This window comes from Oreochromis niloticus, linkage group LG20 (genome assembly GCF_001858045.2).
Source record: "Oreochromis niloticus isolate F11D_XX linkage group LG20, O_niloticus_UMD_NMBU, whole genome shotgun sequence".
NCBI classification, from domain to species: domain Eukaryota; kingdom Metazoa; phylum Chordata; class Actinopteri; order Cichliformes; family Cichlidae; genus Oreochromis; species Oreochromis niloticus.
The window spans coordinates 19,079,045-19,102,436 of record NC_031984.2 but is presented as its reverse complement, the minus strand read 5'-3'; the positions used below and the strand labels follow the sequence as shown (position 1 = coordinate 19,102,436).

The 23,392-nt window shown below is 39.8% G+C and overlaps 3 protein-coding genes across 9 annotated transcripts; all 3 read right to left on the bottom strand.

Moving 5' to 3' along the window:
* Positions 1–230: 230 nt before the first annotated feature.
* Positions 231–7,828, bottom strand: znf740b (zinc finger protein 740b). Of its 2 annotated transcripts, XM_003448192.5 has the most exons (7): positions 7,689–7,828; positions 5,948–6,097; positions 5,544–5,777; positions 5,226–5,354; positions 5,006–5,135; positions 3,096–3,214; positions 231–2,426 (listed from the first exon to the last, which is right to left on the bottom strand). In XM_003448192.5, the coding sequence occupies exons 2-7, from the start codon at positions 5,990–5,992 to the stop codon at positions 2,277–2,279; spliced, it is 807 nt and encodes a 268-aa protein (XP_003448240.1). In that variant the 5' UTR covers positions 5,993–6,097; positions 7,689–7,828; the 3' UTR covers positions 231–2,276. The 2 variants fall into 2 exon arrangements, with proteins under 2 accessions (XP_003448240.1, XP_005478092.1); XM_005478035.4 differs by lacking the exon at positions 5,948–6,097.
* A 194-nt stretch (positions 7,829–8,022) lies between these two features.
* On the bottom strand, positions 8,023–16,021 carry csad (cysteine sulfinic acid decarboxylase). 5 transcript variants are annotated; one of them, XM_003448261.5, is made up of 14 exons: positions 15,912–16,020; positions 15,685–15,829; positions 15,481–15,607; positions 15,304–15,394; positions 14,383–14,605; positions 14,187–14,266; positions 10,089–10,143; positions 9,869–9,985; positions 9,718–9,782; positions 9,548–9,629; positions 9,251–9,450; positions 8,982–9,033; positions 8,805–8,894; positions 8,023–8,609 (listed from the first exon to the last, which is right to left on the bottom strand). In XM_003448261.5, exons 2-14 carry the CDS (start codon positions 15,814–15,816, stop codon positions 8,436–8,438), a joined length of 1,488 nt encoding a protein of 495 aa, XP_003448309.1. In that variant the 5' UTR covers positions 15,817–15,829; positions 15,912–16,020; the 3' UTR covers positions 8,023–8,435. The 5 variants fall into 5 exon arrangements, with proteins under 5 accessions (XP_003448309.1, XP_005478090.1, XP_005478089.1 ...); XM_019350162.2 differs by having other exon boundaries at positions 8,574–8,609; positions 9,340–9,450; positions 15,912–16,021; XM_005478033.4 differs by lacking the exons at positions 14,187–14,266; positions 14,383–14,605; positions 15,304–15,394; ... (1 more) ...; positions 15,685–15,829; positions 15,912–16,020 and adding an exon at positions 12,313–14,180.
* A 1,129-nt stretch (positions 16,022–17,150) lies between these two features.
* zgc:174906 (uncharacterized) lies at positions 17,151–21,176 on the bottom strand. 2 transcript variants are annotated; one of them, XM_005478031.3, is made up of 4 exons: positions 21,066–21,176; positions 18,214–18,548; positions 18,041–18,121; positions 17,151–17,961 (listed from the first exon to the last, which is right to left on the bottom strand). In XM_005478031.3, exons 2-4 carry the CDS (start codon positions 18,527–18,529, stop codon positions 17,681–17,683), a joined length of 678 nt encoding a protein of 225 aa, XP_005478088.1. In that variant the 5' UTR covers positions 18,530–18,548; positions 21,066–21,176; the 3' UTR covers positions 17,151–17,680. The 2 variants fall into 2 exon arrangements, with proteins under 2 accessions (XP_005478088.1, XP_003448241.1); XM_003448193.5 differs by having other exon boundaries at positions 21,019–21,175.
* Between the last annotated feature and the right edge of the window lie 2,216 nt (positions 21,177–23,392).

Sequence of the window (23,392 nt, the reverse complement as noted above, 5' to 3'; positions counted from 1 at the left end):
AAAGGAGGCAGCATTCTTTGAAACAACATACAGAGGTTTGTTTCCATTTCCATTAACAGGCTGAGAGGAAAATTGGCTCTCATATGGTCATGGCTGCCACCTGCTGACATAACTGCTGCATTACTTACACAAATATTTGAACGTAGCACACTTTACAGACTATCTTTGAAAACTGTTATTAGAAAATCACCCAGGAACCTTTGCTGTAAATATATGACCAATACCGCCCATTTAAAAAGAAACAACTTTATTTTTACTTTGGGCCCAAAACTCCACTCACTACAGTGTGAAACTGACTTGATGTCACTCCTGGCATAACAAAATATAGGGGATGATAAAACAAAAACAGATAAACAAAAAAAAAATATTATTTTGCAAAAAAATGAATAAAAGATCCTCCAACAAATACATGCAAATTAAAACAAAATATCCTAACTAATCATAGCTGCTGCACTAAAAGGGCAAGTGTGACATTTTCAAATTTTTGTCCTAAAAGCAAGCTTCGTGCTGAGTCACCATGGCCTTTTGAACTATCATAAAGAACAACAATAATCAGACTAAAGGTTAAAACGTCATCAAAACTTTGATTTGCCTTTGAGTTTAGGTCCCATACATGCTATCTTCTAGCCCTAAAACAATTTATAGATATATATATTAACTTCATAAACAGTAGACAGTCAGCAATGGGCCCAAACTCTTCTCACATATCTAAAAGTCTGACAGAAACAGATCTACCTGTCTATTATTTAAAAAAACCTTTCGTCTAAATAATAGTCATCTACAACTGAACTAACATCTGCAGTCCAGTGACTTCACAATATACAGGCCTGAAGTTTTACATTGCCAGTAATCAACATACAAACGACCCTCATAGTTCCACAACAAAGTACAACTTGTCATCTTCACTGAAGATGCTCAGTGTTAAACTGTGGATGAAATGACATGGAACTGTATTTAGATCACATTCAGTCAGGCAAACACACAATTCAGCAGTGAGAATCTGTAGATGAGCCTATTTATATTATAACCTGGTTGACCTGGGCCATTCACACAAGTACTGAAGAAAAAGGTCCCCAGTGCTTTCATGTGAAAAGACTCGAGACTAGCGTTGATCCAGCTGCATTTAAAAAATATTACGAGCATGATTCTGACAATATTTCATAGATATTTATCTAAGAGTAAACCTAATGATTTACCAAAATACAATGAAGGGAATAAAAAGTCTTAAAGTGAGAACAATCTCTGATCACTGAACAGGAAAAGGCAAGACAGCGGTTTCTAGGAAGGGAGAGTAACCACAATGGATTTATACTGCAGGTCATTTTACAGAAGCACGTTAAGAAAAACCTCATTTTTGCCACACACGGGTCATCCCTACATCCAGTAAACATCAGCTTCAAAAAAATCTGAGCTCCTTGAAAATCTGTCAGCTGTTAGCCAGTGTAAGTCTTACAATTAGGGCCATATGCCTTTAAAACAAGGTAGAACTCTAAATGTGTTTGCCATGGTACAGATACCATTTATCCAATTCAACTTTAGTGTTTGCGTTGGTTACCAGTAGGGTTGGACCTGTAGTTATTTTTCCAGACGTACAGCAGCATGAACAGCAGATTAAAATATTTTGATTAATTTAAGACTTGTGCGCTAAAAGAATATGGTACATAAAGTAAAAATGGATGACTAATTCGATGTTTTTTTTTCCTCTCCAACAATCTTTAACATTTAGACCAGCGGCATCAAAAAGGTCATTAAATTTAACTTCACATGTGTTACCGACCTACAGTATTTCATTGACTAATCACTTCCTCGAGGCAGCACACAGCAAGCCTGCTGTGACCTTTTGCTTATAAGCTGTAGCCGGTACATAATTAGTAACAAAAGAAACACAAAACAAATAGGACGTTTTAATGCTTCGTGGTTTTCTGTCTGCGTCTACATTAGCGAACTGTTCGTTTGAATTAAAAGGCAGAGTTGGGGTTGACTGCAGGCTGAAAGCACGAAAGGTGCTGACTGTCCATGCAGTCACAAATTTTGTGTAATCTCCATTTATTGCCGCAATACGATGTCCGTGACTGTAAATGAGTCCGTTCCCCATCGCCTTCTTCCTGGATTCTAAAAGTGACAGTAGGTTAAAAAAAATAAAAATCCACTATGAGCTGGTGAGAGCAAACTAAAGTTTGGCTGTGGAAAAGTAGGGCTATTTTCAGGTCACCACTCCAAGGTGTGATGTTACTGAGCTGCAGACTGATGTTGGGTCTCTATGTGGAAGTTGAGGGTCAGACAGTCAGACGGTTGCTCGAAGGATGTAGTGGGCTCCATGAGGCTGGATGGGTAGATGAGTCCTGGGAGTACTGGCTTTCCTCTTTGCTCATCCCAACTGTACACAGCCGTCGGTGTCTCAGGAGCCTGTCTGTCCGTGAGAAGTTCTGAAGCAATGCAAACAAACGTGGGCTTCAGCCAAAGTAGTATTTGAATTAGAGTTGGGTAGTACATTTGCAGCAGTTTTATTTGGGCGATGTCTGTCATTTTTCTGCTGCTCATTTATTGGTGTACCTCCATAATAATTCCACTTGGTAAATACTTCACTTGTAAAATACTTGCTGAAGTGGTTCAAGTAGAGATTGGCACACAGAAACTGGCTGAGATTCTGATCAGAATTTAGAATCTAAGCCTTGAAAATCCTGCACTGTATGGTCGATGCTAAGTGCTGTAGAAAGTCTCTATTTCCATGCACAACTGATTTTAAATATAAACAGGAGTCAATGATAGATAAATTAGCAGCATACAGCTAGTTTTTCACTTGCACTGCCCACATTACAGATTATGCACCCTAGACATTGTTTGATTGCTTCCTTTAGGTCCCTTCCCTTGGTAATTTTTGTTTTTCCGGCTTAAAACTAAAATATTTCTAAATTGGTTTTCTGTATTCTTTTTTGTTTCAAGACAGCGGGCACATGCAGTGCCATATCACCAATACATCTGCAATCCATTGTTGTTGGAGTGATTGTGACAAGCTGAAAATCTCTTAATGCAGGATCTGTTCCAAGTACAGTACACGTAAAGTATATTAGTGAAAAATAAAAAGTATGAATAACCTGATGGCAGCGATCGCACTGATAAGGCTTTTCTCCGCTGTGCACCCTCTTGTGCCTGTCCAGGTGGTAACGCTGAATGAACCGCATATCACAAGCATCACACGCAAATGGCTTTTCCCCTGGAAAACAAAACAAAACACACACACGGGGAAAATGAATTTAATCATCAGGACATGCTGCATTTATCGCTGATTTTCACAAAAGACACCTAAATCTACATTACTGCGTTAAAGTCTGGAGACACCTCTTTGATGAGAAAAGGGGTGCAAACAAAAATATAAAAGGCAAAACCAGACTGGGCAATTCTAATGAGCTTGATAATTGATATTAGATATGACCAGCTTTTTTTTCGACTGAACTCTCTTAGACAAGCACTCTTGTAATTTCTTTATGCAGTCTTCAGGAATCCAGGATTCTTGAGGGACACACAAAGCTCTTCTTTGGATGTTGGCTGCTTTTTGTTCCCTTCTCTGTCAACATGATCCCACACTGACAGCGTTTCATTGAGTATTTTTCTATCCAGGTATGCTTTTACTGCATTGGCTGTCAGTTTGGGATTACTGAAGCCACTACCAGTGAGATAATTTTAAGATGGTACTATATGGTGGATCGAAATCTGATGTTACTTCTCTGCTTTCAAAATTCCATCAATTTTAAGAAGATTTGCAACAGCAGTGACTGAAATGCAGCCCCAAACCATGACAGAGCATCCACTGTGTTTTACAGATAGCTTTAGACGCTCTGTTGTACCTCTCTTTTGACCTACTCTGTACATTCTGATGACAATTTGAAACAACAATTTCAAATATGGATTAACCACTCCATAAGACCTGTTGCCTCTGATTTTCAGTGTAGTTCTTGTTTAATTTGGTATACCACAGCATTTTCTCTCCATTTGCCCTCCTAAAGAATCTAATCTTGACACCCAGCCTTCCACCAATTTCACTTCTCGTGAGGCTTCAGCAAACAGTTCAGAGAAGGTTCAGATGCATCTGTCGGGTCCTGTGTCAGGTCTTTGCTGGATTTGTCTTCCATTTTCTTCATGAAATGACTTTCAAACACTGTTCATATCTTTTGTTTTCCACTTTTTTAGTTTCCTCATTTTTTTTTTAGTAAATAGCTTTTTTTTGGGGAATGACCTGTTTGGTCTAAAATACTGTTTTGTGCTTGTCAAGGTGTGTTATTACTGGCATTTTTTTATAGATTCAACTGAAGAAATGGGATCAAATGACATGATTTTCAAAGACACTATTTAAAATTGGTTCTTTCCTAAGCTGTCTGTTATGTGTAGACATGACAGGGGTTTATTCTTGAGCTAGATGCCCTTTTCATGCTTTAATGATTCATACTCAGTGTTATGTGGCTTAACAAAAGAAAAAAACCGCACTCCTCTGAAAATGGTCAACTATGAGGACTATACTGAAAATGAGTGAAAAGGCATCCAATGTCCAAAGAAAAACTTGGAAAGACTGGAGAACTACTGCTCCACGCCTTCTATAGACCATTGTAAAAGATGATAACAAAGTGTGGCTCCTCAGAAACAAATTATAAAAAAAATGATGGCAAGATTTTTTGCACATTACTGTAGTATGAGTCTTACAATTGAGTTACAAATTAGGACCAATGCAGAACTCAGATCAACATACAAAATGAGAAGAAGAAACGTGGAAAAGACACATTTTACAAACTTTCACATGTGTCAACCAACCTCTGAAAACGCATCAAAACAGATTCATGGAGCAAATACTAAAAATAAAGGTAAGAGTTGGTGGGTATTTTTAAGCTTATTCTGAGCAGATGGGATACAAAGAAACATCCTCACAAAGACTTACATAGTTGACATACAAAAAACAATGAATAAATAAAAAAAATAGTCCAATTAAAGTAAAGAGGTGAGGGTAAGTTCTCACCTGTGTGTGTAAGAATATGCCTCTTGAGGTGGTAGCTGCTCCGGAAAGCTCCATAGCAATGGTCGCAGATGAAGTTCTTCTGGACTTTCAATGAGCTGTCGTCATCCATATCAACTGATGGAACTAAATGCTATAAACATGATGACAATTAGATGAAATTAACTTAAGAGTAACAGTCTTTTCATTTTCTAATTTCAGTAGAATTTTAAGCATTCTTTACCTCCACTTTTACTTTGTTGGCTAAACCTGATTTTTTGTGTTTCTTCTTGGGCTGCATATTCTGGTTTGCCTGCATGCCTTTTCCCTCAATTATCCTTGATGTATGATAATCTCCATCTTTCCGGATGAGCTTTTGAAAGACGAAAAAATGTGGGAATTATGATCAAAGACAACAGGCTTGTGTTAAATGCTGGTTTGCAACCTGTGTACATTTGTCAACCAACAACTTAAATTGCCTTATAAAAACAAAACTGTGAAATAACATTAGCAGACTTAAAGTGAGTTATTTCTCCTTGCAAAATAAAGAGGCATCTCTCACCAGGGGCGGGCAGCTCCCAGTTGATGGATGGCCCATGTGGCTGTGATGTGCCTGTCCATGATGCACCTGGTGGCTGTGGTGGTTCTGGCTATGCTGTGAGTGGGTTTGGTGGCTTTCAGGACTGGTCCTTTGCCCCTGACCCAAGGGTGACATCATCTTCTTTTGGCCTGGGATGTTGTTGGCTTGCATTAGGGCCATGCTGGACAGCACCGCCTCGCAGCCCAGCAACCCAGCCTGACAACACAAGCAAAATGTTGTTTTGAAAGAGGAGATCGCAGGAGTCCTCACACAGCGAGGCATCAGAGGGAAGGAGAGGGAGAGGGGGACTGAGCAATGGAAGTAACGGATACATGCATACGATAAAACCATGATGGTGATCTGGAGATGAAGAGACTTCCACTGACCCATTTCATATGGTCTCGAACAGAATTGCTGGAATGGTGTGTCATCGCCGTGCTTTGAATGCGTGTGTGTTTGTGGGGACAGAGGGGCTTCACTCGGGATGAGGGGTGACAGATGAGACTACACCCTCCAAAATCATCAGGGGCAAAAGTCTGAAAATAAAGGCATATGCATATATGACTAAAAATGTATGTGCACCTTTAATATGTGCTGTCTATCAGACAGGAAAGCACCAGTGGTTTGGTACATGGCTGACAGAAAACACAACAATAAAAGGTAAAATGAGAAAAATGATGGAGATGAGGAAAAAGCTGGTTAAGCACAATGCATCTGTGTAAATAATACATTAACCAAACAAATCCTTCAATGACAATAGCTGGTAGTGGAATATAGAAAGGGATGCTTCTTTTTAAATGGTTTGTTGTGCACTTGAGTCCAAGTGTAATGAAACACACACCTATATCTACCTAATACAGCTGCAGTAATAAAAAAAGACTGGAAGCTTGGTTTCCAGCAAGAATTTGTTTGAAAGTCTTTTTCATGCACATGACAGCAAAAATAAATCTGCACTGTTATTACCTATGTCAAAGCATGTTCTGAAGCACCAACCAGAGAAAATTAGGAATCACATTACAAACACGTTAACTCAGTGTGGATTCTTAAATAATTACATATATCAAAATGTTTTAAAATCTGATTATGTTTTGTGTGTTTGTGAGAATTAATATCGGCTGATGTTTTAAAATGAATTTTAAAATAACAAAATATAAGTATTAGTCTTGAAAACCCTACACAGAAACGTGGCTGTTATTACAAAGGATATGAATGATGCTGCTTCTGTCATCCATGTAAAGACCATAAATACTGTAAAAACCAAGCAACTAGGAGGTCGGTATAGCTCATTGGGTTTAGGAGGTTATATGCATATACAGTGGCTTAGGTTCAAGTCTGCCTTGAACCCTGTGTGCTGTCCTGCTCTCTTACCCTCCTTTCTTGTCTATTCTAACTGCATCTAATACTCATGTATTAGATTATAAAATACATACAGCAGTTTCCCAGTCAGGTCAAAAACTGGTGCTAGAAGTACTTAAATGGTGAATGCATACAAACATGCACAATAAATGGCACGATTGCTGCATGATGTATTATGTTAATGTTAAGGGGGCTCTTTCGACGACCCAGGCTTATAAAGCCCACCCACACAGTAAACTCCTTAATACGGACAGAGATTTTTATTTTAATTGATCCAACCACATCTATTATTGGAAAACGCTTTGTTTTGCGATTCATTTGTAAGCTGGTGGGTTTATTCACTGATCGGTCTTACAAAGATCAAACAGTTAGCTGCAGTTAGCTAGCAACGTATCCCAGCTTTTTTGCGAAAAAAAAAGAGAAAGTAAGAGAGAGGTTTATTTTCCGCTGGGGTCACGGGACAGACAGCTTTGTATATTTCTGCAGGGGTCTGTATGAAAGTGTGCCGCACGCTGAAAGTCCCCGCTGAATGAAACGAAAGCTGAAAGCAGCTAGCCAGCCCGGAGTTGGATTTTGGGACAACTCTTGTGTGACTGAGCGCCCACCCCACCCCCGCCCCGGACAGCACAACAACAGGCAGGGCGTGCAGGCTCCGCGCCGACCTCAAAATAACGCCGCCCTCGCGGGCTACAACTGCTCCAAACACACGGGCACCGAGAAATAAAACGTTTACAGAGCCGCGAGTGACATGCTGCAAACTCCACCGCTTACCTTTCGGTTTTCAGAGTGCTGAAGATTAATATTTCTTGTCGCACTTCCAATTTTTTCTCAGTTTACAAACACTGACAGGAAACACCACCGGAAGTGCTCCCCGGGGAGAGTCCTGATTGGTGGTACGCCAAGACACGTGACCGAAGCGGACTGACCCAGATTTGCGGCCATAACTGTAAGGTGTGCTGCAGAAGTTTTGTTTAAAGGCTTTGTGTCTAGCAGACTTTATAAATATTACATTTTGACTGAAAACACTTTTCCTACACAAAGAAAGTATTTTTTGGCGTAAACCTAACCAAATAATTACATAATTAATCCATTACAAGACCAAAAGCAGGTTCTCAGAGGTGACGATTTATTTTATTGTTTGTTTTACATTACACTTACAGAAAGACATTGTAAACCTGAACTGCTTTTCTAGGTAAAAACAAAATAAGACAAAAACCCCAAATCACTTTATTGGAATTAATTAAAAAATATATATCATAATTAGTTTGGTAGTAAAATGTAAAGGATAGGCATTCTCCAAAAGTGTTTTAAACTCCTTTACAATAAAGACCATGATGATATAAATTTTATAATACCAAGTAACCTTTATTTATTTATTTAACAGCTGTGGGAATCTAGGAAATCAGATATTGAAATGAACACAATTTGATGTGTTTGTTGTTATTTGTAAAATTACAATGACCAGCATTAAACACGTTAAAATTTTCTGAAGAGCAAGGTGTTCACTTATGGGCTTTGTCACAGATCCTTTCCTAGTCTTTCAATTTCATCAAGGAAGAAGTCCATGTCTTTCTGGGACAGTAGGGGAGAGAATACAGTCACACGGAAAAAGTTGACCTTGTTTCCCAGAGGCTGGTAGCCGACCATCATAGTGCCTTGCTTCATCATACGTTCCTTGATGACAGGAGCTACCTTTTAGCAAGAAAACAATACACAGAATTAACTGTACATTTTAGATAATGGGGGTTTCTTTGTTTTTTTCAAAAGCACACTACAAAAATTGAAGATGTCACATCTAAGTACATGTCAATATGTGTGCAACAGAAGGAAGGAATAAAATATCTCAAATGTGGCAGCTTATTCTTAGTCAGCAATAGACAAACTTACTTTTGCCAGTTTCTCCTGGTAATCTTCAGTTCCTTCCTTCCCTCTCAAACTCGGTGGTACGAACCAGAAGCAGACATTCACAAAGTCTGGCTGTCCACAGAGACAAATGCAAGCATGATAATGAAATTTTGCAGGTAAAAAACTCAGGTATGCTTTATGTAAAATGTATGAAATTACCATGCTCAAAAGCTGGAACCCCTCTCTTTTCTTCATCTGCTCCACCAGATATCTGCAAGAGAAAAAATTTAGCCAAAAAAGGTAACCATATTAAAAAAAAAAATTCTTATATATTAGACATAATTTATTAGTTAGTGAAAACCAAGAGAAAGACAGTTGGTTTCAAGGGGTCTTAAATGGATGTGTAAGGCTGATCTTCTGTTAGAATGAGACAAATCCGACTTTACGACTTTACTTGAAGCTTGCCCTGTGCCACATCCTTTATCTACCTTGCATGAATAAAAGCCTTGTCTACACGCTCTTCTAAGCCCGTGGAGCCAACAGCTTTCCACATCAACCACAGCTTCAGACAGTCCACCTTGCGGCTGCACTGCACAGACTTATCCCCAATGTCCAGGTTCACATCGTAGAACTTATCTTGCTGGAAGAGGTATGTGGCATTGGCACTGTGGCACTGCTTCAACAAATTCTGGAACAAAGTCAATGATTGTCAGAAAACGTACAAACCCATTTCACTAAAAACTTTATGATTATTAATTCCGCAGCGTTAAATTGTGAAGCCAAACCGTGGTGTCCTTCAGGAGCAAAGCAGAACACTGCAGGCCAGCCACCAGCATCTTGTGGGGATTCCAGGCTACTGAATTTGCTCTTGTTATACACAGAAACAAACTCTAATCAACATCACAGCCTTACACTGTATCTCCACTCATGTACTAGCTCATGTACATTTTAATACCTGTCAACTCCTTTCATCAGATGTCTGTGTTTCTTAGAAAAAAGCACGCTCCCTCCCCAGCAAGCCTGAAAAACAAGGGATAAAAAAGTCTCACAAGGTTCACAAAACCAAGTCTTGTCAACACAGATCAGTCTTCCACAAGTGCACTCACATCTACATGCATCCACAGCTTGTGTTTATCACAAATATCAGCTATGTGTTCCAGCGGGTCAAACCCACCCTGCACTGTGGTTCCTGATGTGCAGCTTACAAGAAATGGCACTGCATCCTAATGGAAAACACACAAAAATACAATTAAAGTCAGGAGATGATGACTGCTAAAAGCTACATGTTGAATCTGATGAAAACTAGCTAAACATCAGCAAATCTACCTGAGATTTTGACAGCTCTATCTTTTCATCCAGATCCTCTGGAATCATACGACCTCTGCAGCACAAGAGACAGCATTTAATTAGAAGGTATTATTTTTACTTGGCACAACTCCAGGTTTGTACAGTTGTGTACTGTATTTATTCTTATTTTATTTTATTCTAATTTTTGCTTCATAACTTTTGCACTGTCCACTTCCTGCTGTGACAAAACAAATTTCCCACGTGTGGGACTAATAAAGGTTATCTTATCTTATCTTACAATACATCAAGGTGTAACAATTATTTCAATACAGAACATTAATCTATTATTTACAGTCCCAATCAAAAGTTTAAGATCACTTGAAAAATTGCAACTATGGTGTGCCTGAAAACAGCCTGTTAAAGTATTGAAAACGTTGTTTTCAATATTTTGAAATTACTCTGTCTCACTCCCATTTCTTCTTGTTCCATGTTGAAGCTCTACTTGGAACCTTGTTAAAATCCGACCATGCAAAATAGGATTTTTTAAAATTTTTTTTTTTGCCATTTTTCAAGTGGTCTTAAACTTTTTTTTTTGTAATTAAAGTCTTTATTTGTTTTTAACCTTTATACAAACAAAAACAAAACAACAAACCAAACAGCAACAGAAAAAAGAAATAAAAAAAACCAAACAAAAACAAAAAGACAGCTTCCAATCCCATGGTCAATTCAACTTTGCATTTCGGATCTATTTTCAATACTTACTATCAGTACACACACAAAAAAAGGACAATACAATCAAATTCTTAAGTTATTCCGTTACTGAGTGCCTACACAAACATACAACACAGCAAGCATAAAATTTAACTAAAGATAACTGTCCTCACCAAATAAATTTCAACCATCTCAGCCAAAAACACGTCCCCATGATTTGTCAAAACCCTCCCTATCGTCATTAATCCTAGCCAAGAATTTTTCATACGACACCATTTTCAGCATATTTTCTTTCCACCTATTATATTCTGGAGGAGATGGTTCCTTCCATACACTGAGAATAACTCGGGCCGCTGCAATCACCCCCACCTTTATAACCACAAAGTCATATTTTGAAACCCCAGGCAACACCGACCGATCCCCTAATAAGCACAGTCTTGGTGACAAGGGTATTATTAAACCAATCCACCTTCCTATTTTGTCCAATACTTTTTGCCAGAAGGGATAAACTTTCCCACATTCCCAAATAGCATGCATAAATGTCCCTGGATCTGAACTACATTTCCAGCATATATTACTGGGACTGATTCCCATTCTATAAAGTTTGGACGGAGTGAAGTACCATCTGTGTATTAATTTGTACTGAGTGGTCTTAAACTTTTTATTGGGACTGTATTTTGAATAATTATTGAGTCTATATAAAAGGTCATATAACATGTTCCACGTTCTCTGAGCTCAAAGTGACATCTGCAAGTTGAGTTTTATGAGCATTCGGTTTTGCAATGGTATAAATTAGGGACAGAAGAAAATTCAATTTCTTTTGCTCAAGAACTTTTTTCAGCGGGCAACTGATAACTAACAAGTTATTCATCCAAGATGGCTGCGCACACGGACGCAGCGGCTCCAGGCTCTCCAATTAGGCGTTTTTCTTTTTGCAAAGCAAAACTTACCTACAGTCATCTGGAATTATGCGACATCGGATGTAACAGCCAGATCCCCGTTACCAGTGATTATCAGAGGATCAACAACATCCCCCCGGAGATAGCGAGAACACCGGGCGCTCCGTGGATTGTTATCGGCTCTGCCAAGCAACCCAGGCGGCGGACAGAACGCAAACAAAAGCGGGGCTGCCGGTCAGGCGTGCTAGCCAGGCTACAGAAGCAGCCTTTTAAACCACCGCTTCCAAGCATCTTCCTGACCAACGCACGGTCGATCGTCAACAAAACAGACGAACTGAACCTACTTCTCCCCGCACAGCCACTCGTCCGCGACTGTTGTGCCTTGGTCGTCACAGAGACATGGCCACGAGAAGAAATTCCCGACGCCTCGATGCAACTAGCAGGCCGCACAATGCACCGCAGCGACGGAAAGGCTACAGCAGGTAAAAGCAGAGGTGGAGGTTTGTGCATTTACACACATAACAACTGGTGCACAAACACTAAGATAATCACCACAGTGTGCTCTCCGGACATAGAGACAATGTCTATCGTGTGCAGACCATTTTACTTGCCTAGAGAACTGCCTGTAGTGCTAATAACAGCAGTCTACATACCTCCAGACGCTAATGTTAACTCAGCCCTTGCCCACCTGCACGACTCGATCTCTAAACAGCAACGGAGATATCCAGAGGGAGCACACATCATCGCAGGGGATTTCAACAAAGCGTGCTTAACAACTGTGCTGCCTGAATTTGTTCAACATGTGACATGCCCTATGAGAGGGAACAACACACATGTTTACTCAAATATCAACCAAGCCTACAGATCTGTTCCCCTCCCACACCTGAGTATGTCCGACCACCTCTCTCTGCTCGTTGTCCCCTTATACACACCACTCAGTAAAAGGACAAAGCCCACCATCAGAACTATTAACACCATTTCTGAGGATGCTCTGGCTCAGCTGCAGGACTGTTTTGCCCTCACAGAGTGGAGTGTCTTCGAACATGATGACCTAGAGACTCACACAGCTGCAGTGCTGGGTTACATCATGTATTGCATTGACACTGTCACCACGGAAAAGCGGCTCCGGGTCTACCCCAACCAAAAACCCTGGATGTCGAGTAAGGTTCAGGCGTTGTTAAAGGCACGTAACTCTGCATACAAATCTGGGGACCAGGATATGTATAGCAGAGCAAGAGCAGATCTTAAAAAAGGCATCAGAGCAGCAAAACTGGACTATTCGAGTAAACTATCGGATCAGCTCTCAGATAACAACCCCAGAAAGTTATGGGAGGGCCTGAAACACTTCACCAATTACAAAGGCAGTGGGACAAATGCAGATAACATGGACATCTCATTAGCAGAAGAACTAAATGACTTATTTGCCCACTTCCAGAGAACTGTAGACACCCCTACCATGCACACCGCCCTGCCTATAGCCTCTGATCACAGCCAACACACATTTACCCTCCAAGAACACCAGGTTCACAGTTTGTTCAGAGCAGTAAATCAGGGGAGAGCTGCTGGCCCTGATGGAATACCTGGGAGGGTGCTCAAAGTCTGCGCTGACCAGCTGGCTCCTGTGTTCACCAGACTATTCAACCTCTCCCTGTTACACTGTCCCTCACTGCCTGAAATCTGAAACAATAGTCCCAGTCCCCAAGTCCATCACTCTCAGTGGCTTCAATGATTACAGACCCATTGCACTGACACCTGAGGTTGCAAAGTGCTTTGAGAAGCTGTCCTAAAGCTCATAAAGGACTGCCTCCCACCCAGCTTTGACCCCCCCACCAGTTTGCCTATAAGGCAAACAGGTCCAACGAGGATGTAATTTCCACTGCCCTCCAGTCTGCTCTGCATCACCTGGAGAATCCTGGGACTTCAGTTAGGATGCTCTTCATTGATTTCGCTCGGCTTTCAATACCATCATCCCAGACCCTCTTGGACTACAAACACATCCGCCTTAGTGATGAAAGCCCAGCAGCGCCTTCATTTCTTGAGGGTTCTGAGATGGAACAGGCTGCAGACTGACCTACTAGTGTCCTACTGAGCCACAATCGAGAGTGTGCTGGTGCACACTGAAGAGACTCCAGAGGGTCATCAGAACTGCAGAGAAGGTGATCGGCTGTCCACTCCCCTCCCTGGACTCCATTGCCACCTCTACATGTCACTCTAGAGCCACGGCAATTATAAAAGACCAACTTCGTCCTAACCACCACCAATTCAACATCCTGTCCTCTGGAAAATGGTTCAGATCCATCAGGTGCAAAACATACAGACTAAAGAACAGCTTTACAGTGTTCTCATTATGATGCCTTTGTATACACCGCCAACAGTGAATAATGTAACTTATACATTGTGTATATAGTGTTTTTATATTGTTGTTCTTTTTTTTATATTATTTTCTTTACTTTTGCACCTTTGTGGTCTTGCTACCTAATTTCTCTGTGCAAGCAACTGTACAATGACAATAAAAAAGTTCAATTACCTGTCGTCCACTTTCACAAAGATGACATTGTCTAAACCAATCCCCAGAAATGCAGCGCTTTTCTTTACAGAGTAATGGCTCTGAAAAAACACAAGTATGTCTGTTTCAACAGTGTCATGAAGTTAGAAATAAACCTGATGAAGCTTCCATTGCATCAATACAACAACTAGACAAACAGGTGAACAGTCGCCCTCACCTCTGGAGATGTAAAGATGCTTAGCCGTGGGAGAGCCCACACCCCCTGGCTTTTGACCTGTGGGAAGCGTTGATAGCGTGCCAGGTTCATGGCATACATGTTGGAGGTTGAGCCCCCTGGGCAGAAAATCCCATCACCCTCTGTCCAACCAACGAGCTGACGTAGGCCCCTGAGGACCTCGTTCTCCATCAGCACAAAGACTGGGGCTACCTCATAGGTGAAGCTGAATTGTCACAGAAAAAGTCTGATGGTATTATTTGTTGGATTAGCCTTGTCTTCATTTTATCTTTTGCTTTGTGAATCTCTGCAGTGCTGCTGTATGAGTCAGGAAACTTTCTTTGCTTACTAACCAATAAATAAAAAAACACAACATTGTGAAATATGTAATCAGCACTGGTGCCAAGAAGCACCACTCAAACAGTGCACCTAAACATCCTTTTGAAACACTTTGAGTCATTTTCTTTGACTTTATATTTTTGCTCGTTTTCTAATAAATTCGGTTTATTAAACACTCTGATACACTAAAAATTTGCAAAATACCTAAAATAATCTCAATGTTGAAGGTTATTTTTTCTGCCCTTAAAAAAGCAGGAACTCCAGCAACACTTGAGAAACGAACAACAGCTTTAATAATTGACCAACGCGTTTCGGCTTGTGGCCTTCATCAGGGTCAGTTCCTGCTTTTTTAATTCTTTCATCTTCTCCATGCACCTTGGAAGCAGGTGAAGTTGTGCCAGGATTTTTTGCTATTTTTTCTGCCCTGCAATATGCAGAAAAGATTATTCCTATTTCTACAGAGCAGAAGCTCTGAACTCTCCTTTGATCAGTGCCTAACACATTTTGTTCAATATTCTTACAGGCTTAACCTTCCATCCCCTCAATATTTATCTTATATATCTTCTTGTATTTGTTCCTTCTTACAGATTAGTGTTGAGAGCCTCAGTGAGGAATCTTCCAGCCAAGGAATGATAGTCCACCCCACCGTACTGTTGATTAAAAAAATGTGGGTGACCTGAAATTAACAAAAAAAATAAATAAAAAAATAGTCCCTTCGAGATCAGAGAAGTGCCTGTCTGTTTAGCTCATTTTTCTACTTACTTGTTTTAATGCTGTACTTGGCAACATCTCTTACTCTTTGGAGGAGCTTGTCCCGTGGCTCTCCTGTCTCTCTCACCCCCAAATCCAGGAGAAGAGCCAGCTCCTCGGGCTCTTTCCACTCACAAACCTGCACGAGGAAAGTTAGGATTATGCAGTCTGTTAGCCACCGCAGACAGGGAAGCTATTTTGTGCTTCACAAGATACCTTCTGTTTGATATCTGTGCCATTGGAGAGCACTTCCTCCATAATAATTTTGAAGGCTTCATTCAAGAAGAACTGGCCTTCAGCATGGTCAATAAGAGGCTCATTCAGGTCACGGAGACTAGCTTGTTCCATTATCTCTTATGTGCTGTTTAAAAAAACATAAATACTTTTCAAGTCAAAAGGTGTGATAAGAAACAGACACATGGTGCAAACGTCATACTACTAACCTGAGAATGGAGACAGGTTTGTGCTGTGCTCTGACACCAGACTGCAGAAAATGGCTACAAAGCAAAGGTAAGGTGGCAAGAGAGGGAGGGAGGCAACCTTTGTCCCACACTTCTAGTTAATGTTATCTGAGTTGAGGAAAGACAATGGGGCACACACATACACACAACTGTGATTTATGGGATCACAAAAGTTCATTTTTAGAAGGTCAATGTGCTTTAGTAAGTCATAAGTCATGTATAGCACTTTAATGGATAAAACTTTTGAGGTTTTCATGAAATGATTCTCATTAGTTCACAACAAAGAGCATCAGATTAGCTTGTGGGTGAACATTTTTAAAGGCAGTCATTTTACTATGATGAGTTATGGAGTGTTATGCAATAGAGGCCGTTTATCTGCTCTGACATGCATGAGAAGGTGAATGAATCTTAAAAGACACAAGTCAGCCTCTACAGAAACTCTGTGAAACATCAATGCAGGAGCAGAGGGATTCCCAGATTGCGCAGACAGAAAACCTTCATAGTTCTGCAGAAAAGAACTCCTAAGATTGCTTTGTTTCCAGTTATTACTTCTTCAATTCTTCCAGCTGTGATTTTTATTTATTTACCTTTTTAATGAGCAGCAACAGCTAACGTTTAGGAGTAGTTTGCAGGTAGTCAAGCGCGAATATACGCTCATCAGCCACCTCAATAGGTACACCTGTTTAACTGTTCGTCAATGCAAACGTCTAATCAGCCAGTCACAAGGCAGCAACTCAATGCATTTATGCACGAAGACATGTTCGAGGTGATCTGTTAAAGTTCAAATTGAACAACAGGAGGACGAAAGATGATTTAAGTGACTTTAGCATGACGTGGATGTTGGTGTTAGATTGGCCGGTCAGAGTATTTCAGAAACTGCTGCTGTACTGGGAGTTTCCACCACGACCATCTTCTAGAGAAAATATCTAGTTCTCCAGTATAACACAACACTGAGAAAAATGTACCGTGGGGTGACAACATTACCCCATCATTCTTTTATGGCTTTAAGGATTTATATAATCTCTTATGTTTCTGGGACATTCAGTGATGCTTTTGTCTGTGGCTGAACTTGCTGATCTGGCTACTCTGGTGATTAAATTCAAATACCAAAAAACCCCCAAACAAAAAACCATTTACACACCAGTTTATCAGCCTTCAACTTGATTTCACACCATTTTCCTTCCAGTCATCTGTGCCCCATTTGCAATTCTTAAACAGTGGATAAAAGAGTAAAAATAAGATATTGTTTATTTTATAGCAGTTGAAAGAATAATACAACTATTACAAAAAGTTATTTCAAGTGGTATTAAGGTTTTCCCGCATCTGTCCTTTGCAGTTGTTTTCCATGAAAGAGATGAGTTTTGAAAATGTTCTTTTCTCTGCTGCTTCATGTGGACTGCTGAGCTCCATCCCTAAGATGAATAATCCCAACATAAAAAGAAAATGCTGTTCAAATAAAGTTCGCTTGCTTTGCATTATCTTCTCAAATTAAGGGTGAATAAAAATCATATTACAGATACCACAACAGAAAAAAGAAATAAAAAATCTTGTAAGACATTTCATGAGACAAAACTTTTATGACTTTTCTAGGATAATTGTTAATGCATTATTTAAAATGTACAGTATAAAGTACAGTAGTGCTAAATGCAGTGCAGTAAACAATAAAATCTTGTTTAAGCCCTGATATTTATGATCCGACTTCTCAGTAAAAACATTTCCTTTATAAGGACTGATTACTCTAGGGTAAGTAATCAGTCAGTCTTCAACAGGAAGTCAATGCTTTCAGGTGGCAACATCCACTCTCCCTGACTGAGAAGTGAATGCAGTTGAGTGGGTGTGGCTTTTTCCCTCTGTGAGTTACGCCAGTAACGCAGCATGGCAAAGACTCGCTCCACATGGAGATTATGGTCCTCTTCGATTTGCTCCAGCTTTACAGATGAGATTCCCAGAACTTCTCTGCCAATCGCCCTCCAAGATTTGCCGATGGTACGGGCCACACACATCAGCTGTTTCTCACTCACCATGCCAGAGCCTGTGGGATGAGACAGTTACAGTATGTGAATGTTTTACAGAGCTTGACAGTGGAATATATTTCAGTCATTGCCACTCACCGTTGTTGCAGATCTTTTTGTTTGGAATGACATCTGGTATCTCAGGTGCTTGTTTTCTTTTTTCTGAGGTTTCTTTTCCCCCTTGGAAGTGAAAAAAAGTTTCTATTTATAGATCAGAAATAGAAATCTAACTGGAATAAAAGATTGCTGAACATGAGCAAATTTTAACCTACTTGAGGACTGTGTGTTGATTTTCAGTTTGTTAATAAAGTCAAGCCTTGGGAAGGTTTCTTGCAAGTCGTTATCCTTGAAAAGCTCCAGTAGTTCTTTTGCTGCTTCGGGACCTCTCTGTATGACATGATCCAAAAGCTCTGTCACTTTTTCACTAGGAATGCGGCAAGATTTCACATGCTGGTAGGCGTGACGAGACAGCAGACGGCGAGCATCTGCATGCTGGAGTACAAAGTCAGGATCCGCACTTAGGATTTCTATAAGCTTTGGCTTCTGGCTTCTGAGTAGCTGGATTTCCTCTCCTGATTCCTCAGCCATGACTGATTTAAATCAACTCCTGGCAAAACAAGTTGATGAAGAACTCTTTTAATAAAAGCACAGATATTACATATCTAACAAACTCAACCAAAAACCATTTGACTAAATTAAACTTTCAAAAAAAAGTAAACAGCTCCAATATCCATCCATTCTCCAATATTTCTAGTGGTAATAATTGTAGCGGTGACGCTATTCTGCTAAATGTGCTGCAGACAGAGTGAGGGTCCCTCTGCTGGTCAAACTAGGCAATGACAGCATGTCTACATTACCACAAGCATTCATTGCCTTCTCATTATTTTAAAAGAAAAACAAAACAAAAACAAAGTTTTCAAGTTGCTGCATGACCGATAACATGTGCATCAATGCTTATATATCTGTTCTAAGCCAATACTAGCCAATTACATTGCTCACTTGATATATATATATATATATATATATATATGTGGCTCTAATGTAACACTTAATTGTCCTGCACATGCCTGCATAATCACTGCTAAACATATTCCTGGCTGCCTTTTAATTTACGTGGCTATGGAAAAATGAGATATTCTCACATTTATTTTAATGACTCATTCAAGTCTCTCCAATAATCCAGTGGATGAAGAATGTACAATGGGAAATATTCAAGACTGTTTAAGATATTTAATGAATAAATGTTTCAATTTTGCAGCCATTTTTTTTAGTATATAAAACTGTAACATTTAACATAATTTAACATGTAATATGTAACATAATATGTTATAGCGTGTTGAAAACCACAATCTCTGATGACAACCTCTGATAAAATAAACTCACCGGCCACTTCATTGGTTATACTTGTGCGACTGATCCTTAACTCAGATATTTAATTAGCCAATCATATGGTAGAAACTGAATGTATTTAGGTATGTAGATACAGTCAAATTGAACCTCAGAATTAGAATAGGGAAGAAAGTTTGGGATTTTCCCACAAAATCATGTTACATTCCTCTAAAAGTCGAGGGAATGCAGGGAAGTAACAAAAAGCATCCAGGTTGGGGGAAAAAGAGACAAGGAGACAAAAATATAGATGAAATAAAGTTTTTTTTAATTAATAACTATACTAAAGAAGACAGACAAGTCACTATAAGCATGAAAAGATTTGATGCATAAGAGCATATCAAAAAAGTTAAATGGTTAAAAATGCCCTCTACTCCACAGAGCAGGCATAAGCAGTTAAGCCATACGCAACTCAGCTAACTGCAAAGGCTCTCTAGGACTGGAGTTCAGCTATCCCTGGTCTTAAGTACTCATAGCCTAATTGTTGAATAGAAAGGACAGCAGAGAAAGGGGAGTATCTACGGCAGGAAAGAGAGCAAGTCATACCCAGCCATGGCCGTAACAAACCATCTTTAGAATTTATAGAGAAAGATCAGAAACAGAGAAAGTAACCAGTGAGCGGCAGTTCTCAGAGATTAAAATAGCCAAACTGCTGAGAAATGTGAGGAAGGCAATAGTAACTCAAATAACCACTCATTACAACCACCATTTGCATCAGGTGACTGAAATGAAATAATAGAAGACTGTAAAACATTGCCTTGTGTGATTAGTCTCAATTTCTGCTGCGACATTTGGATGGTAGGTTGAGAATTTGGCAAAAAGACAAATTATGAATTCAGCACCTTGTAGTGGTGTAATGGTGTGCAGGATACTTTTGCCGTACACTTTGGGCCCCAACTGAGCACCGTTTAAACAGGACATCCTACCTATACAACTCAAATAATCTCAAACTGGTTAGTCGATCATGTCAATGAGTTCATTGTACTCAAATGGACGCCACAGTCACCAGATCTCAATCAAATAGATCACCTTTGGGACGTGGTAGAATAGTTGAGTTGCATCATGGATACGCAGCCAATTAAGTCTGCAGCAACTGTGTGATGCCATCATGTCATTATGGACCAAAATCTCTGAGAAATGTTTCCAGCACCTTGTTGAATCAATGATACGAGGGGGTCCCACCCACTGCTAGCAAACTCCTAATGAAGTGACTGGTGAGGGTATTTCACACTGTGATACATGGGAAGTTATACAGTGCTTATGTTATCTTTTCTGTAAGCTTCGGACATGAAGAAAATTAAGTGGCATTAATATTTTTTTTCAGTTAGACCACAGACCAGCCAGTGTCTACAGCAACTCAATCGTTTGTAACCGTAGCGTTGTTCAAATAAGCGTTAATACTGATGTACAGTGAGATATCATAATTTCAGCATGCGCATAATCACTTCATCAACTTTTTTTTCTTAGCCTACGTCACACGCCCATGTGCTAACAGAGTTTATTACTTTCAGTGCATGAAGGACGCAAAGCCTTTGTTCTACATCCAGCACTTCTATTCTAAATCCCTTTAATCTCTGCACTTCCTGGGTTTGTGCGGCATCTGCTATCGATCACTTCCAGATGCGCTTTACAGACTCGCTCTCATACACCAAGCAGGCTATAGGCGGAACGTATTTGTGCTTTTCTCTTACCATTTAACGTAACAGCCCGAATAACAAAGATAGTAAACAAACGCAACTTTTAGCGGATAAACAGGAGACGCGTCACAAGTTCACCATCGCTTCTTTTCTCCCGCTGCTTTTTCTCCCTTATTTTATCCGGTATTGCAGTAAAATCATTTCCGGTTATTCCTTTCACTATCATTTTATTTCTGTTTGCTTCCATCCAGTGGGTGGATGATTTAACTGCAGAAAACCTCCCCAGCTCTGAGCATTTAGTGTCATCTGGTGGAGATGCTCACACATTGCACTGTAATGACAGAAGTGTTCTATAAGCTTAAATTATACTTAATTTAAAAAAGTTTATAAGACTTATTATGAAATTATTATTATTATTATTATTATTATTATGAAATAGAGACATTTCAATAAATACAAAAAGAAGTGACTAATAGAATTCGATGGGAGACATAAAAAAATAAAATACCTTGGATTATTAAGGAGAATAAGGCAAAATTTGCACAAAAAACTCTGCAGCTTTACAAGCTATAGATTTTCTATAATATGAAGAATAATGGCTATAAAAACATGCAGTGTGTGCAATATACACAGGCACTGCATATGTACAATGCAACACAAAGCAACAGAACTTAAAGTGGTGCAGCATGTCTAAAGATAATTTATTTAGTGCAAAAATGAAAAGCAGCAGGGGAGGACAAAATATGTATGTATTTTATTTTTTTCTTTAAAATTAGCTCAAATTCCGTGGCCAGAAAAAGAAAATACACTCACTGCTGCTCTAATTCATCAATGCAGCTAAACTGTAAACTAAATAGCTTCTCCACCTGGGCGCGCCTCCTCAGAGCAAGAATCTCTAACTCTCATGTCGACGTGGAGAAATGTGTTGCTGGTAATATTGTGAAAATGGAACGCTGTAAACATGGGAATAAATATTTGATTGTTTTTGGTTGAGCAGAGTCGGCTCGTTGCGTGCATACCAAATAGATCGTGTGCCTGTGTGTGTTTATTGGATGTGCGCACTTGCCGGGTAACATGAATGATGATCTACATTACAGTACATCCAAGTTCAAATCAAAAGGCACCTGACTGTTATTGGACAACAATTATCAGGAATCACCAGTCACACATCTGCTCAGCCTATTTACAAAGCTCCAGCTCTGGGAAATGACAAATCAATATCTTATTCCTGGACAGATATTTGCTTTGTGTGAGTGGAAAAGCCTCTCGAGCCCATTTCATCCATACACAGTATACACTCTGAGTCACTGTGTGTATTGGTTGTCTGAATAAAACCAGCTTTTGCTTCACCTACAGTGGGTGGAAAGAGTAGAGCAAATCACTTATTCCTTATTTATTCTTACCACTCAGGTGAGGCTGCTGTATCAGAGAGAAATTCATCTACCTTTATGTACTACTAATGACTTTATTATGCTATAAATTTGAAATATATTCAATCTTGAGCTTCAGCGTAGCAAAGCTAAAAAGGCAGCGATCTGCTGATCTAAGAAAACACATACACCGACACTCAGGGAGCTTTCAACTTGAAATGCTGTACAATGTGCCTGCAAAGTGTGCAGTTATTCATTTTGCATCACATTACTGCAGCACAAGTGGAGCATACTCTGTATGAAAATGACAATGAACTTAGTTTGCCGCTGATCAAGCACGATCCCACTCACACCCTGGTTCTTTTCAGGCCCCATCGCGCTCTCTGTCAAGTGGCAAACTCCACTTGTATGTGCATGCTAGTGGTGGATGGTATAATAGCTCCAACTCTCCACATTGCTGATGGAGAATAATGCAGTTTCTGTATGAGTGGCTCTGGCTCTATTCTACAGACCTCTGCACCTGGAAAATTGGGATTTTTGTAGATGAGTGTGTGTATGCGCGCGTCTGTGTTTATTTATGCATGTATACAATTGAAGAGTGAGCCAGCGCAGCAGCTTATCCTCTCCATGCCTTAACAGAGAAATTTAAATTTACATGTAAAGTAAGTGACGAGGGAAATCAATCTTACTGACAGACTTTAGCGCTCTGAGCCACAAGGGACAAAACGGAGTTGGGTCTGCATTTGTATGGATCAAACACTGCTTTGTACACTCGCTGACAGTACACAAGCTGGGACTTTTATGTTTAGACACTAACATGCACACAAAGCTCCTTCGCAGATAAAGTTGTTGATAAAAGAAATGGCACTCTTTTGTTATAACTCAGATATGAGCCTGCAATTCTAAGGATTCTGCACCAAACTGCTATTCACTAGTATGACTGGATGTGATGAAGTAGGTTCACTGTTTTGAAAAAGATAGATTTTTTTCCCTCCCCTTGTAGAATCCACTGTTTATATTTTTTGCAGCCGACTGTAGTACAGATGGACCTCTGCACA

What these genes read in the sequence shown, in the direction of transcription:
- znf740b (XM_003448192.5), bottom strand. Translation starts at nt 5,992, where the DNA reads ATGACACACCATTCCAGCAATTCTGTTCGAGACCATATGAAATGG. An exon ending in CCAACAAAGTAAAAGTGGAG is followed by an intron (nt 5,136 to 5,225) that starts GTAAAGAATGCT and finishes TCATGTTTATAG; the next exon opens with CATTTAGTTCCATCAGTTGA. An exon ending in AGTGCGATCGCTGCCATCAG is followed by an intron (nt 2,427 to 3,095) that starts GTTATTCATACT and finishes GCATTGCTTCAG; the next exon opens with AACTTCTCACGGACAGACAG.
- zgc:174906 (XM_005478031.3), bottom strand. Translation starts at nt 18,529, where the DNA reads ATGGCTGAGGAATCAGGAGAGGAAATCCAGCTACTCAGAAGCCAGAAG. An exon ending in AATCAACACACAGTCCTCAA is followed by an intron (nt 18,122 to 18,213) that starts GTAGGTTAAAAT and finishes TTCACTTCCAAG; the next exon opens with GGGGAAAAGAAACCTCAGAA. An exon ending in CAAAAAGATCTGCAACAACG is followed by an intron (nt 17,962 to 18,040) that starts GTGAGTGGCAAT and finishes CTCATCCCACAG; the next exon opens with GCTCTGGCATGGTGAGTGAG.
- csad (XM_003448261.5), bottom strand. Translation starts at nt 15,816, where the DNA reads ATGGAACAAGCTAGTCTCCGTGACCTGAATGAGCCTCTTATTGACCAT. An exon ending in CAAGTACAGCATTAAAACAA is followed by an intron (nt 15,395 to 15,480) that starts GTAAGTAGAAAA and finishes TGTTAATTTCAG; the next exon opens with GTCACCCACATTTTTTTAAT. An exon ending in CTGATGAAAGGAGTTGACAG is followed by an intron (nt 9,630 to 9,717) that starts GTATTAAAATGT and finishes GTGTATAACAAG; the next exon opens with AGCAAATTCAGTAGCCTGGA.